Source organism: Carassius auratus, chromosome 25 (genome assembly GCF_003368295.1).
Source record: "Carassius auratus strain Wakin chromosome 25, ASM336829v1, whole genome shotgun sequence".
Classification (NCBI taxonomy): domain Eukaryota; kingdom Metazoa; phylum Chordata; class Actinopteri; order Cypriniformes; family Cyprinidae; genus Carassius; species Carassius auratus.
In genome coordinates this window covers 8,046,278-8,062,753 of record NC_039267.1, presented here as the reverse complement: position 1 = coordinate 8,062,753, position 16,476 = coordinate 8,046,278, and the positions used below count along the sequence as shown (strand labels likewise).

General features: G+C 35.2%; 2 protein-coding genes across 4 annotated transcripts; both read right to left on the bottom strand.

Moving 5' to 3' along the window:
- Positions 1 to 5,271: 5,271 nt before the first annotated feature.
- Positions 5,272 to 11,652, bottom strand: LOC113043189 (MICOS complex subunit Mic19-like). 3 transcript variants are annotated; one of them, XM_026202413.1, is made up of 10 exons: positions 11,381 to 11,647; positions 9,726 to 10,029; positions 8,733 to 9,008; positions 7,981 to 8,074; positions 7,703 to 7,883; positions 7,045 to 7,059; positions 6,688 to 6,771; positions 6,150 to 6,220; positions 5,940 to 6,075; positions 5,272 to 5,755 (listed from the first exon to the last, which is right to left on the bottom strand). In XM_026202413.1, exons 1-10 carry the CDS (start codon positions 11,462 to 11,464, stop codon positions 5,729 to 5,731), a joined length of 1,272 nt encoding a protein of 423 aa, XP_026058198.1. In that variant the 5' UTR covers positions 11,465 to 11,647; the 3' UTR covers positions 5,272 to 5,728. The 3 variants fall into 3 exon arrangements, with proteins under 3 accessions (XP_026058198.1, XP_026058196.1, XP_026058197.1); XM_026202411.1 differs by having other exon boundaries at positions 8,733 to 10,029; positions 11,381 to 11,651; XM_026202412.1 differs by lacking the exon at positions 7,045 to 7,059 and having other exon boundaries at positions 8,733 to 10,029; positions 11,381 to 11,652.
- Positions 11,653 to 12,438: 786 nt separating this feature from the next.
- Positions 12,439 to 16,383, bottom strand: LOC113043188 (UDP-xylose and UDP-N-acetylglucosamine transporter-like). Its single transcript, XM_026202410.1, has 10 exons — positions 16,154 to 16,383; positions 15,923 to 16,036; positions 15,568 to 15,670; positions 15,446 to 15,495; positions 15,288 to 15,369; positions 15,103 to 15,163; positions 14,515 to 14,624; positions 14,339 to 14,414; positions 13,658 to 13,733; positions 12,439 to 13,555 (listed from the first exon to the last, which is right to left on the bottom strand). Exons 1-10 carry the CDS (start codon positions 16,228 to 16,230, stop codon positions 13,309 to 13,311), a joined length of 996 nt encoding a protein of 331 aa, XP_026058195.1. The 5' UTR covers positions 16,231 to 16,383; the 3' UTR covers positions 12,439 to 13,308.
- Positions 16,384 to 16,476: the final 93 nt, after the last annotated feature.

The following is a 16,476-nucleotide window of genomic DNA, read 5'->3' as shown; positions in this document are numbered from 1 at the left end:
GAAACACTAGAGTTAAGCTCCCATTCACCAAATCTGCATACATATTAATGAATATTTTCCCAGGTCAGCACTGTAGCTCTTAGAGGTCTATTGTGCACCATTACGAGAACATTCTGCTTTACATTTCAGTGGGAATTATTTAGTATTGTCAAGAATGAAATGAACCAATGCCAAGCAGAATTAGATCAATATCACAATGATTTACATAGAAATCGCTTAACAGTTCTGAATGTTGGTGTAAACAAAAACGGAAACAATACTTTTAGTTGATTCACAAGTTTGAAGTCTGAATTGGGTAAGATGAGACAAAAAACATGAAATAATACAAAAAGAAAATGTATCCCCACTGGCTGCACAGTATGTGTGTTGTGTTTTAAATTATTATTCATGTACTATTGTTGCAATGAATATGGTTAACTTTTATCTTAATATTTAACATTTTTATTTTTATTTTAATTAATATTTTAGCAATTTTGTAATGTGCTTTTGCATTTGTTATGCAAAAAAAAACTATTTGACATATATATATATATAATATTTTAATTCAGTTAATTACAACATCTTTTTTTTTATACTTTAGTTTTAGTTTTAGAACAAATGACTCATGTTAGCTGTTTCTTTGAAATGATTTGGTCAAAAGGACTCCATTAGAATCATTCTAATGAATTACTCACTGAACCGTTTGGAGCTTTTTTGACTTATTTGACTAACATTAAGTCTAACTTAGCGTGAACGGTGTATTTACTGTAAGCCATGTGAGTCTTAAAATCAGAGCAATTACTGACTGGTTATTCCTACAGCATCATATAATTAAAGATTCAAAATAAATAGGCTATTAATTACAATTTACCATTCAAGGAATCCAAATACAGAGCTAAAGAGATATATGAACCACAGGGGAAGGATAACAAGGGTTTTGAGATGCTCATACATCAGCCTGGATGGCAGGTAAAGTGCACTTGGCTTAAATGGGCCAAATTTGTAGGTAAACAATGCAGGTAGAGAGATGGTGTTGATTCACCATTAATCACACCATGTAGAATAGAAAATGAACATCCAATATTCTGTCTTGTTTCCCAATGACCTCTACAAAAGCAATATCAAGCCAGCATCATGCGGCGTCAATGGGTCACACCTACCGAGTCCTGTTATTTGCTGGAATAAAATCATATGTTTGGTTTGAAATGCCCTCTGCAGACATCTGAAGCCGGTTTCAAGGTGTTGTAAAATTCAGGTCACACAAGTGACCCGCAATTCACGGCTCTGCCTTGTTCCAAGTGACGGCACTTCAAACAACCAAACGGGTCACTCAATATGCCACGGTGACCTTTCGTCACACTTCGCTCTCATAAGATTTGCAGCTCTCAGATCGTCCTGTTAAACTGTAATTGAGAATCATCAATCCCTCTATAAACAGTCAATGTACCACAAGTGTTTCATAAAAGTAAACTGTTAAATCTTTCTTCAGATATAAGCTAGATTTAAGGATAGAGGGGCATGTCGATGTCCTGGTTCCAAGTTTGCAAACAGCCATCGGTGCACTCTTTAAAAATGAAGGTGCTTAAAATGTTCTTAACAGCGATGCCATAGAAGAACTTCTTAAAAACTGAAGAACCTTCTTTTGCCTCAAAGAAGCTTTTGTAAAACAGAAACAGTTCTTCAGTTGTTAAAGGTTCTTTATGGAACCATTCAAACAAAAAGGTTCTTCTACAACATTTATTTTTAAGAGTGCAAGTGGCTGAACCGTCTTTTGCTCTCTGGGTAACAAGTCCAGTTTACAAGCACTTGATGCATATAAAACGGTTCATAATGAAGGGACAAGTTCGGATTTAAACTATTTTTTTCTGGTCACACTGCATCCAAGAAGTCCTTTAAAACATCTAGAGGGCAAACAGTGGAAGAAAAAAAACAGAAAAAATGGCTCACATTTGTTAGCGAAACTTCCTTTCAAAAATTCACAGTCGTATAAATAATTTGTATGTTATGATTGCTTAAATGCTCATTGCCCAGAAGCAACACTGTGCAACGGTGGAGTGAAATGAATACGGCTACTATAGAGAATACTAAAACATGATTTTAATATAGATCTCTTCTATTATTAAACATCTAGCATTTTAATATGTATTAAAGGGACAGTCCACCCTGAAATCATTTACTCACCCTCATGTTGTTTCAAACCTGACTTATTCCATATGTTATATCATGTTTTGTGCGAGAGCTAGAAAAGTATTATTTCTTTGCTATTAATATACTTTTATAGTTTTTATGAATTAGCATTCATTTTCAGCTTTTATTTTCGTTTACGTTTTTGTAATTTTGTTGTGTTTTTGGGAGTATCAGTATTTGTTTAATTTCTTTTTGGTTTCATTTATTTCATTTTTTTTTTTTATTCATTTAAGTAATTCAGCTTTTTGGTGTAGTGAGGACAAAATCTTATCTTGATGATATGTATTTACTACAGTATTTATCAATACTTTGAGTTTGCTTTTTTTGTGTATTTTGAGTTAAAGGGTACATAACATACAGTTTCACCTAATCTCACGCTAATCTTGAGTACCTATAGAGTAGTACTGCATCCTTCATCATATCTCCAAAAAGTCTTTAATTTAATCATATTTATAAAAGAAAAATACAGCTTTCCGATTCGTTCCGGAAAAGACCGAGGTCCTGGAGGCATGACATGAGCGGAGCTTTAATATTGATGTTTCGTGTTGTTTCCGTTAACATATATTCACTTATGTGCTTAATTCCAACAAAATACAGAAATATGATGCAATTGTACTTACATGAATGGGGTCTTTTATCACAGGGACGGCTCCATGTTTTAATAGCAAACGATGTGCAAGGCCAGCGTCGACTTGGGCCTTGTTTATAAAACATCCAGAACACAAACGCACTTGATACACTCCTGCCCCGGAAAAACAAAACTGCATCCACCGTTCATGTAATGCTGGGTTCTTGGGGAGGCTGAACACAGTAAACTTTCCCTCACATTCAAAAATGCACTTATTTAGAGACATTCTCGAACAAATCCTATGTAGCGCTACCAACGATTTTGAAGCGCGTTGATGTGCGCGGTCTCGCTCTACTCTGGTCATTGTGTGCGCGCGGGCGCGCTTTCCCCAGAGAAATGCTCATATAAGGACTTCCGTTCTCGTCTACGTCATTAGATCCATGATTTATTATTATTTTTTTTGTATTATTAATTTAAGTAATTCAACTTAAACGTATTTTATTTCAGTTTGGTGCCACACCAACAGTTTGTTTTATGGTTATTCACTGAGTGGTCGATTCAGTTGAAAAATGAACTTTTTCTTGAGTTCAACTCCCTGATTCAATGATCAGCTCACTTAAAGGAAAGCTTTTTCACAAATAACTACTAAATTTCAAATAAAGCTACTGAATGACTTATATAAATAATATAATTAATTGGACTCTGGAAGCTGTGTTATATAAAACAGAATAATATACATTAAATTGTATACATTTGTGCTCATGAGGTTTTGAAACATTATGAGGTTGAGTAATTGATGACAGGCTGAACCATTAAGTAACATTTTAATAACACATTAAAGCTGCAGTAGGGAACTTTTGACGCTCTAGCGGTTAATAAACAGAACTGCTTGCGTCTTGCGGAAGAACATTGTAGCCGGAACTACTTCTCTCTGTTTATGTCTATGAAGAATCACAAAGGTACTGGGTTACTCCGCCGCGGTACCCCCGAAGCAATCTAAAATAGTCCGAATATAAACACTTATTATAGGTGCACCCTAGTGATTCAGGACAAGCTAAAAACACGGTTTGGAAAATTGATTCATGGTGTACTCGCTTATTATATAAATTTTTCTACATTTTGAACACAAACAAAGTTACGGAGCAGAGCTCTGATTGGTTGTTTCTTAACGGGAGCGGATCACTTTCTGCAAATGGCAATAGGACCACTGGGAGGAGCCAGAGGAGCTTGATTTTTTTCACAGATTATCTGTCTCATATTCTACTGCCAGGACATAATGACAGGTTTAACAAATATGTAAAAAATATATATTTACAAAAGTTCCCTACTGCAGCTTTAAGCCAGGAGCCAGCTGATGTTGATTTCAATAATTAGGTCCATTTGAACAAGCATCCATAAAGTGTTGAAACGGAAATCTGCATTAACTGATGTGCTGTATCTATGTGTTCATTCTTGTAGGACACATAAGAGGATAAAAGAGTCAGGTGAAAAAGATTTCTTAATCATTTCACCATCTCATACAATAAAATACTGCACTGACAGAACTACAACCCCCTTGGTACTAGAGGATAAATAAAATAATAAACCAAGCTATAAATGCAAATGAACCAGCTGGATAATATATGATCACTGCTCGTTTTACAACTACTCATGTTTGTTTAATTCCAAAACTGATATTTTGCTGATCAGGGGCTTGCTCGTCCTTTTAACCTTCTAGACCAGCGTGGTTTCACAATACACCAAGATTATTAGAATAACGTTCAATGCCACAGACTGTGGGCTACAGCACCATCTAATGGAAACATGTTATTTAAAGTTGCACAACAAAGATAGGTTTTCATGATTTCACCCATTCAGGGACTCTTTCATCTGAACAGATTTGGAGAAATTTTCACTTGCTCACCAAAAAGGTGATAGAAACATCACAATAATCCACACCACTCCAGCCCATTAATTTAAGTGTAAATGTATATTTTTGTTCGTATTTTAATGCTTTTTTTACATCTTGGCCAGGGGACTACAGATGAAAAATAGCCTTTTGGCTAATTCTGGCTTTTTTAACCATGTTTGTTCATGTGTTTTATGAAATTGCACTGTCCCCTTTTAAATAAACCATTAAATTAAATTAAAATTAAGTGGAAGAAAAAAAGTAAAGGCTTTCAACTGTATACTTTCTGGAAAAAATACCATAATCCATAACAACAACTGATAAAGTCCATTCCCTATAGTTGTCTCACCTGTGAACTGTGCTTGATCTTTGAATATTTCTCTCCCGATTCAGATGAGACAACATGATGATGGATTCGTTTCTTACAAACATGGCACTTTTTAATTTGCATGCCTTTTGTGTTTTTGATTTAATGTGATGTTTTCATCTGCTGTTTGAACTATCATTCTGACGGCACCCATTCACTCCATTGGAGAGCAACTGATGCAATGCTACATTTCTCCAAATCTGATAAAGAAACAAACTCATCTACAAATAGGATGACCTGAACATGCGTGCATTTCCAGCAAATTTTTATTTTTGGGTGAACTATTCCTTAATACCCATTTTACACATTTGACCGGCTTTTAGCAGCACAGCTTGGATTTCAATCATTTGTCCAAAATACCTATAATATCAGGTATCAAAGAAAAAGACAAACTTTTTACTATGCAAAAACATGTCATCAAAGAACAGCTTCCAGATTGTGCATCGCTTTGTACTTTTTGGTCATGCACTATTTTAAAACAAGAAGGAACACAGAAGAAAATCACTATGTCTCCACACACAAACAAAGCACTCGATAGCACATGAAACCAGTTCACAGTCACAAGAGTGAGGAACCAGTTGAGGTATTTCTCCATAGTGGTCCGATAATGGCTCATATTCAAGAGAAGGCATATTTAAACCTGCTGAAATGTGTAATTAACAATTAAACTAATTGAATAATTTTTAATGTGTGTGTGTTTGCATTGATGGCCTTCTCATCTGATGTTCAGCCCAGTGAGCTAACCTCCGGTGCTCAGCTTTTTATCCTAGAAAAAAATGTAATTAAACTTTAGTGAATAATTCATAGTAATTATATAGAAAAATAATAATAAAAAAGGGGTTTTAGTTTAAGATGTGCTCTAAGCTGCACTGCATAAACATTTTCTCCAGTCAGTATTTAATAGCTATTTTGAATAAGAGTCATGCCGTGTCCTTATCAGTGTGGTTTACCTGTCTGGCACGGTCCACACACTGAATATACAGTGACGCGATGTTGGAACAGCTCATAGTCTGACCTTTATTCTCAGCGTAACACTTCAGTATCTGACTCTGCAGATCTGAACACACTGGTTTGATTTGGCATCGCCTAGAGAGAGTGAGAAATCAGATGAATGACATTTGAAAAAACTAAAGACTGATTTATTGATCTTGCACGCTCACCTGAAGCGCTTGTGTGCATCCTCTAAGCCTTTCTTGTAATTTTCAGCAGTAACTTTTGTGAACCGAGCCATCTGGACAACAACAAAGAGACAATAGTGTTATTTTACTTCATCTCATATCAAAAAGATACTATAGATTTTAATAATATTTTGAATTCTTTTTTTATTTGGTATATTTTCAGTTTATTTTAATTTCGAGTTCTGTTAAAAGTTTTAGTAAATTTGCTTGTTTTGCCATTTTTATTATTTTTAAATGTGTCTATATGGATTTTATTAATATTTATTTCATTTTATTTTAGTAAATCAAGCTAAAAAAAAAGGATAATTAGAAATGCTAGAAATGCTAGATTTAAAATAAAATAAGTTATTTCATTTCAGATAAAGTTTATTTTATTTCAAGTAATGAATTTTTCAAGTAATTAATTTTTTAATGGCTTTAGTTTCAGTTCACTATAATAACCCTGTACTGCATACGAAGTGCTGATATCACTCTGGAAAAGGTATAAAGAGCATATGAAAGATCAGGTGAATCATTTTGCCTTTTCCTGCATCTTGGCAATCTGCTCCCGAAACAAAGCCTCCTGATTTTCCAGATCTTTCTCCTTCTCCTCCAGTTTCTGAGCCTGATGGGAAGATAAAACATGTGAAGCATCATCCTGTAAATCTATTACAGAACACTGCCGTAAAGAGAGTTTAATGGCACAGGCATTTCTTAATATGAATATACAAAAGGGTCTTGCTTACAAATGATGTTACATTTACGGTAAAGGCTGTATGTGTGAGATAGATTATTAATTTCACCTTGTATCTAAGCATTAATTCACTCACTCACATTAAGCTGGATCACAAATTTCTCTTAAAAAGTGAACGAGCAAAAGGAAGCCTCAACATCTTACCTTCCTCTCCATCCACTGAAACACATGAGCAGATCATGTGGAAGAAAAGAGAAAGGGATATGAAATAAGCGACAGTGGAGTTAAGTAAAGCTACAACATTTATTTTCATGCATTTTTAACATCTGGACATTCACACCATGCATATTCAACAAATGCAGATACATTTAGAGCTGGAGGCAGAGAACTGTTACATAACATGTTGTTTTGCACATGATCATAGTGTTATCTTAGTATCAAGTTTTTATTGATAATTATATTTTTTTTATATTCCATTACAATTTCTATTTTACATTTTACATTCAATATCTTTTTGTTTTAAGTAAAGCTTTAGCAATCCTTTTATTTTTGTACATTATTACAAGTGTTAAATTACACTTAACAGTTTCCAATATATATATATAGATATTTCTTTGATTTAGGTAAAGTTTTAGCAATTTTATTGTGCTTTTGACATTATTACTACTAGTATTTGATTGTTTTTAAATGTCTTTTTATAAATCCTTAGTATTTTGATAGTATTACACCAGCTTATTTTTGTTATGAGGGTTTAGCAGACAAAATACTCAGAGACAGAAGAAGCTGTTCAAATGGTAAGAAGCATGAATACTCAGATGCACATCCACAGACAACACACAACTGTGCGCAGAAGCTGACTTACATAATACTGAGTTATGAGATGCTCATCCTGAACCTTCAGTTTCTCCATCCTAATGGCATCTGCCAGGGTCTGTTGATATGATGCCTTCTCCTCTTCCAGAAGCTTCTGGACCTCATCCTGAATCTGGAGTCGGGCTGCAGCTTGAGCTTGGGCCTTCGCTTTAGCTTTCTCTTCCTCCAGCCTTATGAAAACACAGGAAATGTTGTTTAGATGCCAAAACTCACTGCATTCTTGGGTATTTTGTTTAGAGAGCTTTATCTTCAGTTAAGTTTTTTTACTGTTGTCTCATGTTATGCTCTGCCATCTTCATTTCCTCATTCAGGAGCTTCTGGAGATCTTCTCTGAGCTGCCTTTTGAGCTTTTCCTCATTCACTAAACAAAATAAATATCATATTTTAGCATGGAGATCTTCCATTAATTTATAAAACACAATCAAGTTTTGGAAAAGTTAATACCACATTAAATAAAAATTCAACCAATTTATTTTCTAAATGCATGTTAAAGATATTATTTTTAACAATTAATCCATGCATGTTCCATTCTTTTTTTAAATTAATAAAATATTAGTTTCAACAAAAAAAAATTATGATGCTAATGTAAATTGTGATGAAAATCATGATGTTATTGTTTATAATCAGTGCTGTCAAATGATTAATCATGATTAATCACTTCCAAATCTTCATGTCTTATAGTTGCATTTAGCAGACTGGAGCTGGGCGATAATATAATTTACATGTTGTGATGATATAAGCAATCAAGCAGTTGAGATGTGCTAAACATCACTTTACATGAATGCACTCTATATATGCAGGTGAAGTTATCCAATATCCAACTTTATATGGAGAGTTATGCGACAATACAGTTTACAGAAAAGATCTGTTGCCACTTCCAGTTTATTGCAATTTCAAGATTGTGTTCAACAAGCATTTCTACAAAATCCTTAGATACAAGTGGAGACTTTGCAGGTCCATCAGTCAAAAATTAACCAGAGAGACTTTGGTAAGACTAATGAACCAGATGATGAACTTACCAACATGTGTTTCCAGTGGAAAGACCTCGAGTTGTGGCGCAACAGGTTCCTCAACCAGGTGAACACAAGGAACTGCAGGATCTCCCGTGGAAATTGGACCTATTTGCATCTTGCAAGGCATTTCATCAGGCAAAACCACAGATGAAGCAGAGCCTGACTGCGAAACAGCAGACTCCTCCAAGACAGACTGAATAGGAGCAGGTATGGAGATTGGGGAGGTTGAAACCTCAGGTTCAACAGGTAAGTCCATGGACTCGCCAGATGTTGGCGGAGCAGCTAAAGTAAGAGATGATGGAGTTTCTATAGGATCAATCGGTTCAGCAGATGGAACAAGATCTTCAGCAGATACAATCACAGGTTCAACAGAGGACTCTATAGGTGTTTGTTTTACAGGTTCAACAGAGGACCCTATAGGTGTTAGGGGTTCAACAGAGGACCATATAGGTGTTACAGGTTCAACCGAGGACCCTACAGGTGTTAGGGGTTCAACAGAGGACCCTATAGGTGTTACAGGTTCAACCGAGGACCCTATAGGTGTTAGGGGTTCAACAGAGGACCCTATAGGTGTTACAGGTTCAACCGAGGACCCTATAGGTGTTAGGGGTTCAACAGAGGACCCTATAGTTGTTACAGGTTCAACCGAGGACCCTATAGGTGTTAGGGGTTCAACAGAGGACCCTATAGTTGTTACAGGTTCAACCGAGGACCCTATAGGTGTTAGGGGTTCAACAGAGGACCCTATAGTTGTTACAGGTTCAACCGAGGACCCTATAGGTGTTAGGGGTTCAACAGAGGACCCTATAGGTGTTACAGGTTCAACCGAGGACCCTATAGGTGTTAGGGGTTCAACAGAGGACCCTATAGGTGTTACGGGTTCCACTCGTGGAGAAGCAGTTATTGGTTCACTTGACACTGGTGAAGGAGAATTTATGGGTTCAGCAGGCAGCACAGCAGGCTGAGGGTCAGGTACAAGTATAGCTACATGCTCATCACCTGTAGGTGGAGGGTTTGGAAGACTTTCAGGTGACTTTACGAGATTTGAAGGTGGTGCAGATGTTTCCTCAGTCCCAGTTACTAAAGGCACGAAAGGTTTTATTGGCACTGAAACAGGAGGAGGAACCAAAGTACTGGCATATGAGGGAGGATGAGGGATTATGGGTACTTGATGTTCGCCTGGAACCAATCGCTCGACCGGAGGAGCTACAGGAGCTGTTGACTGGGTGGAAGATTTGGGTGAAGCTTGCGGGTGAACCACAGGTGGAGACTCCTTCATACGATCAATCACTCTTTGTGAAAGCTGTTTATCATCAGATGAGAAATAGCATTGATATACTTGTTGATATTGCTTGTTTTTTTTTATATGCAAAGTAAATACTATAGTGTTTTTAAACCATGCTATAGTGAAGTGTATACTGTATATATTATAGTATTTACAACACTTTGTTAATGAATGCTAAAGAATACTGGAGAATTAACTATAGTGAACTGTTAAACTGTAATAAATACTGTAGTATACTTTAGTTTTTACTACAGTAAACTAGTATATTGTAGTATAATATACCCTATAGTTTTAGAAAAAAGTGTTAATTCTATAGTTACCACAGCAACTATAGAATTAACATAACAAATTAATTCAAGTACTTTACTATAGTAAGGTTCAAAAACACCATAGCATTTACTATAAATTATTACATAAGTTTTTTCAAGTGGGTTTAGTTTTATGATGAAAACTGAAAAAAGACTTCCATCACCTACAAGTTTGTATTTTGACTTACAAGGTCGCACTGGAAACTCGAACAAGTTTTCCCCAGATTATTGTAGGCCAACATTAATTAATTTACTGGCTCTTTTTTTCTAATTTGCAATGCAATTTGACTGACATGGGATGCCTGAATCTTCATTAGACAATATTTTGTTTTATTTTTATGAAATATTTTTTTCTAAGTGATCACAAATAATCTGGGAAATAGCTGAAAGTACATTAATTAGTACTCAGCAGTAGGCCTACTATGGTTCAGAAAATGGGAAAACCACTGTACACTGATATAAACCATGGAATGCAAACCAAATTCATGTTCAATGGTATATTTATGGGACACACCCAAAAATATGGTATTACCATAGTAAAATTCCAAATTGAACCATGCTTTTTTTTGTAAAGAAAAGTACCGTGGTTGTATTTTACTTATACTTATTGTATTATATGTCCATTATAATATTTAGTTCTATGATGAGTTTTGTGTAGGGACATACTGTCACACTTCAAGTACAGTTGATTTTGAAAGCTATAGGTAATGTATACGTTAACCCGTCTAAGTGCAGTATGTATGTTTAGTATGCAGTAGGTCAACATGCATGACCTGTACTTAGGCTATATTTAACTTAAGCTATATTCCCTCCAGGACATTGTTCTGCATTCCTAAAAACTTCCACAAACTTGCAATGTATTGTACACGATATTCTAATGAATTAATTTCAAAGACGGAATCACTAAAGCTCTTGCAGTGGAAATTGGCTACGTTGCAACAAATTATGTTGTTAAGCACGCACAGATAAAAAAAAACCCCGACATATATAATATTGTTCAAATTAATCAAAGGAAACAGAAAATACTTTTCCAAAAGTGTATCGTTATCTAATACACTTACCCTAATGCCCTTCACGAATGTAACCCCCTCCTCATCAAATGCAGGGTCGAAGGAAACGTGGCGCGAGCTAACATTTCCCCCCATCACTTCGATGGTCTCACGCGATATTTATTACAAATAAAACCCCAAAAATTTTATTTTTCTTACGGACTGGGATGTTCAGTCTATGAGCGTAGACATCTAAAGCCCAAAACCTCGTGTTAAGCTCAGCCCTCCCTACTTTCACACACAGAGGAATTTCACTCCACAGCCTAGCGTTCATTTCAACCTCCAGCGATTAAATTCTGTCAGCCAATAAACGTTTATAATTATCAGTAAATCTCATTTATTTATATCTTTATGGGCGCATACACGCATTATTAAAGTTTAGAAGTATTTAAAATGGATATCATGTGCTTTTTCATGATAGTAAATATTTGTGGGTGTGGCTAATTATGACACATCAATAATACATGAGGCAATTATTATTATTCAAAATGTTTTTAAAAATGCTGTTTTTAATAATATTTGAACGCTTACTAGTTTTGAACAATCGCATTGAATTATTATTCATTTTAATTATTCACACATTGTATTTTGATGGAAAATATGGTTTTCAGCTAATGAATGTTCACAACTCTGTCAATATATGCTGTTGATGATGCTATGTGTCTGGGGCGTGACTTATACTATATTAATAATACAAGACGTGTTGTTATTATTATTTATGAGTGTTCAAAGTTATTCATTGTTTTGTACATGTAAATATACACTTGAAAACTCACTTTTGTGAACGCAATCTATTAAATAATAATTATTTATTGTAGTTTGGTGGAAAATGATGGTTATTTAATTTTGTACTGTGTGAATTTATGAATTTTGCATGATTGACAAATACATTACCTCTATATAAAAACCCTGAGTATTATCAATCCATCAGACAAAAGTTAATACTTTTAATACCAACAAAGTCCATAAAATTAATAGAATATCAAGAGAAATTATGAAGTTTTAATGAATAGTCCACACTTTTTTTGTGCAGAAAATGCAGATGAGATTGAAAGAACTTCACAAAAGTCATGATTTCCTTCAGTTTATGAGGTCTGTTTGTGTTAGCTGATAATAAAAAAAAAACATCTCACACAAATCCATGACAAATGACAAATTCCAGCCTCATGGACAGAAGTGTAGATATTTTTGACAATATTGGCAGTTGTTTTCTACAGTATTTGCCTTAACCTGACTGAAACCTTAGTAGAAGGTGCATTACCGTTCGAAGTCTGTCTTACTTCATATCACCTGAATAAAGACACATGTAAGTGGGCCAACATATTAACTGACTTACTAAAACCGGCTGTGCTTAAAAATGGAAAATAATTAAATACCACTAACTTGTAGTAAACATTAACACTTATTAAAAATAGCTGCAAGTCCTGAACATGCTAACAAAACTAGCAAAAATGGACCATTATTATGTTAGTAAATGTGGTGCCAGGAATAAAATAAAAGTGTCTATTTCTGCAAAAACAGACCTAGATACTGAAACAGGTCACACATGGTAAAATCTGGCATCTTACACACACTTGGCTCAAAAACAGCTCATAAAAATGGCTAAATGTACCTCAAGTGCTCATCCGTCCACAAGTAAATAACTTAAAAATGAATAGTGATGGGACACACACACCAACAAAACACACTCGTACAAAGCTAAAGAAGTATTACACTTCCTTTACAATTTACTATGAAAGCTTCTATCCACCACGGAATAAAAAAAGGCAATTTTAACTTGTCTGACTTTCTTCTCAGAATTCCAAATTTGATTCTCAAAATTCTGACATTTTTCTCAAATTTTTGACATTTAACTCACAATTTTGACAAAAGAGTCATTACTGTGAGATAAAGAGTCGAATACATTTTTGTATTTTGTGGCATAAAAGGGCTTCCATAATTTACTCTGCCTTCTTGTCAGCTTTCTCTCTTTTCATTGCGACACGAATGCTGGAGTAGACTTCTGTGTAGAGCAGTGTTCCCAGGAACACCACGGCCGTGCCGACCCAGTGCCAAACTGTGAAGGGATTATTGAAGTACAGGATGGAAATAATGAGACTCAGGAATTTGCGAAGCGTCACCACCAGAGTAACGGTGAGCGATGCACACTCTGTGGTCAGAATGAACACGCCGCGGATGCACACGTATCTGAGACATCTGGCTAAGGATAGAACAGATAGATTCTAAACATGCCTTTCTACAGCTCTGTCCAATTGGGAACATTTAGATATGACAAAAATGAAAGGATACTGGGTGATGACATTCATCAGAAGGTATAACCACATGACTGGCACAGACTGACCAATCACAGGGATTTCCACTGGAGCTGTGAGAGAAAGCCATTTCAAAATAAAGGCCGAACAAAGTAGAACTTTTTAAGGCTTGTACACACCATTCAAACATTTGGGGTTTTGACAGAAATCAGTACAGACATTCAATAAGAAAGTGATAAAAGATATTGAAGTCAAGAATATGAAGCAGCACCAGCGTCATTGGAAATCATCAGAAACGTTTCTTGAGCAGCAAATCAGTATATTAGGATGATTTCTGAAGACCATGTGACACTGAAGACTGGAGGAATGATGTGCTGGAGGCTGTAAATTCTGCTTTGATCACAGGAATAAATTACATTTTAAATAATATTATTAAAGCCCGTTTCTGACATATATATATATATATATATATATATATATAGTATTTTTTTTTTTTATAAAAAACAAATTTTTTTTATTTTTTTTTAATCTCGTTGCAGGAATTAGCTTCAACAGAAAATGGTTATTTTAAATTGGAATAATATTTTTCTATTTTTACAATATTTTTTAATCAAATAAATGCAGCTGTGGTAAGCATTCTTTAAAAAAAAAAAAGACCCCAAATGTTTGAGTGGAGATGAATCATTTACTATATCAGTCCCATCAGGATCACACTCACAGCTTTGGCTGAAGAGCACGGCGTGTCTGTAGATGTCTGTTGACAGCAGGAGGAATCCCGGTAAAGGCAGACAGTGCTGAAAAAAGGTGTAAAAATCCCACTCAATCCCACATACTCACATAAGACAAAATGTTGCACACTAAAATTCAGCATCATACATCCTGGTCTGGACTTACATTGTAAAACAAAGCCTCCTTGGAGTGTTTGCCATACTCCTTGTACAGAGTTTCCTGGAAAATACCCATTCTTGCAGACATCAGCAAGGCGAACGTCAGCATGGCGATCCCTGAAACACAACAGCTTTAATGCAATCGAATATATCAATTTGGAATCATATAAATAACCACATATACTCAGTAAATGTCTTTCGGAATTGCATACTAACACACTACCAATACTATTTTTGTAATATGCAAAACTGTACGCAACCATATGTAAAGATGTTTTATATTTTTGCATCTCTAACGCTCATAAAATTGGTATTTATTTGATGCAACATACTATAAAAACATTAATAATAGGAAACATTATTACTATTTCAAATAACTCTTATCTGTTTTGCTACATTGTAAAATGTAATTTATTCCTGTGATGCGCAGATGTATTTTCAGCATCAATCCTCCAGTCTTCAGTGTCATATGATCTTCAGAAATCAGTCTAATTGTAACTAATGCAGTTTCACATATAAATTTTCCAGTGGTAGAATATACTATACAATATGCAGCAAACATTGCCTGACCGTGAATGCATAGTGAGAATATTACCCAGAATCCAATGCATGAAGGCATAAAAACCATCTTCCTCTGTGGCCCCTTTTTCAACATGCTACATAAATATCAAACATGACATATTAGGTGCAGATAAATGAATTGAAATGCAAATGCATGTTAATATGAAACAACTAACTATACTAACACAGTATTTTGTGATCCAGCCTAAAGTGACTCACCACTTGTTTGGCCGACATAATAGTGCAAATGAAAATGCCCAAAGACACCAGCACGATGGAGAGATATTTACTCGCCGAATATCTGAAAGTAAGAACCTGACTGAATAATATGCATTAAAAAAAAGGTTAAGTAAGGATTGTGCACATCTTCAGCCTACCTTTTCTTCAAGATGATAATACCGAGGATCATGTTTGCTATTAAAGATCCCTGTGATCAAAATGAGAAGTTACAGAGATCACTGAGACACTGTTTTTAAAGCAATGAATGAATGATACTCACTGATCTGAAGATCATGTGCAGGGGCATGGCGATGTTAAAGTTCAGGGCGTAGTTATTGATCACGCTGACAGTAAAGAACATGCTCACCATGATCACATAGTTACTGCAAAGGGGAAACACATCAAAAGACATGAAATACTCACAATACCTATTCTAGATGTTTGAGTAAAAATGCATAATTATGCATTTATTTTTTTGGAAAACGAATGCACATATATCATGATGGGAATCTGGAAAATCAATCACCTATAATTATCACTTAAATTTATACTTTTTACTAATCTGTTCAGAAGCCAAAATACATTGTTAGAATTAAAATGCATATAGGTGAGTATAAATGTTATAAATTATTAACCTGAGGGGTATGTGTGGCTTTTTGCGTCCAAAGTTTGTCTCAAAGATGAACCCTTCAAGTGCAATGAAGGCAAACTGGGCAAATGTGACAATATTCCCACATCCTGGGAAATCCCTGGAAAAAAATAGCAATTAATGAAGCAAGAAATGACAGCATAAATTAAGTTCAAATGCATTGAATACAAACTCAAATAGGAAAAGAAGAATCATAAATGAGAGACATGCAACTCACCTAACCAAAAGTTCCAAAAACACAACATTACTGCAGCAACCAACAAACACCAAAGCAATCGCAAATAACGTATTCATTGCTAAAGCCTAAAATGAAAGAATCACACCCGTTATTTCAGCTTTACACTAATCCGAGTGTTGGCATGTTCAGTACATGCACTAGTGAACTAGTGAATACAGTGAACACGTCTCCCGGCTAAAGACATCCTGCTTCTCATTGCGCCTGCTGGGATTTGTAGTTTTTAGGCTCTAATCCAGCATGCATGCGGAAGTTCGTGAAAACTACATTTCCCAGGAACACGACCAAAAACAACTACATTCATT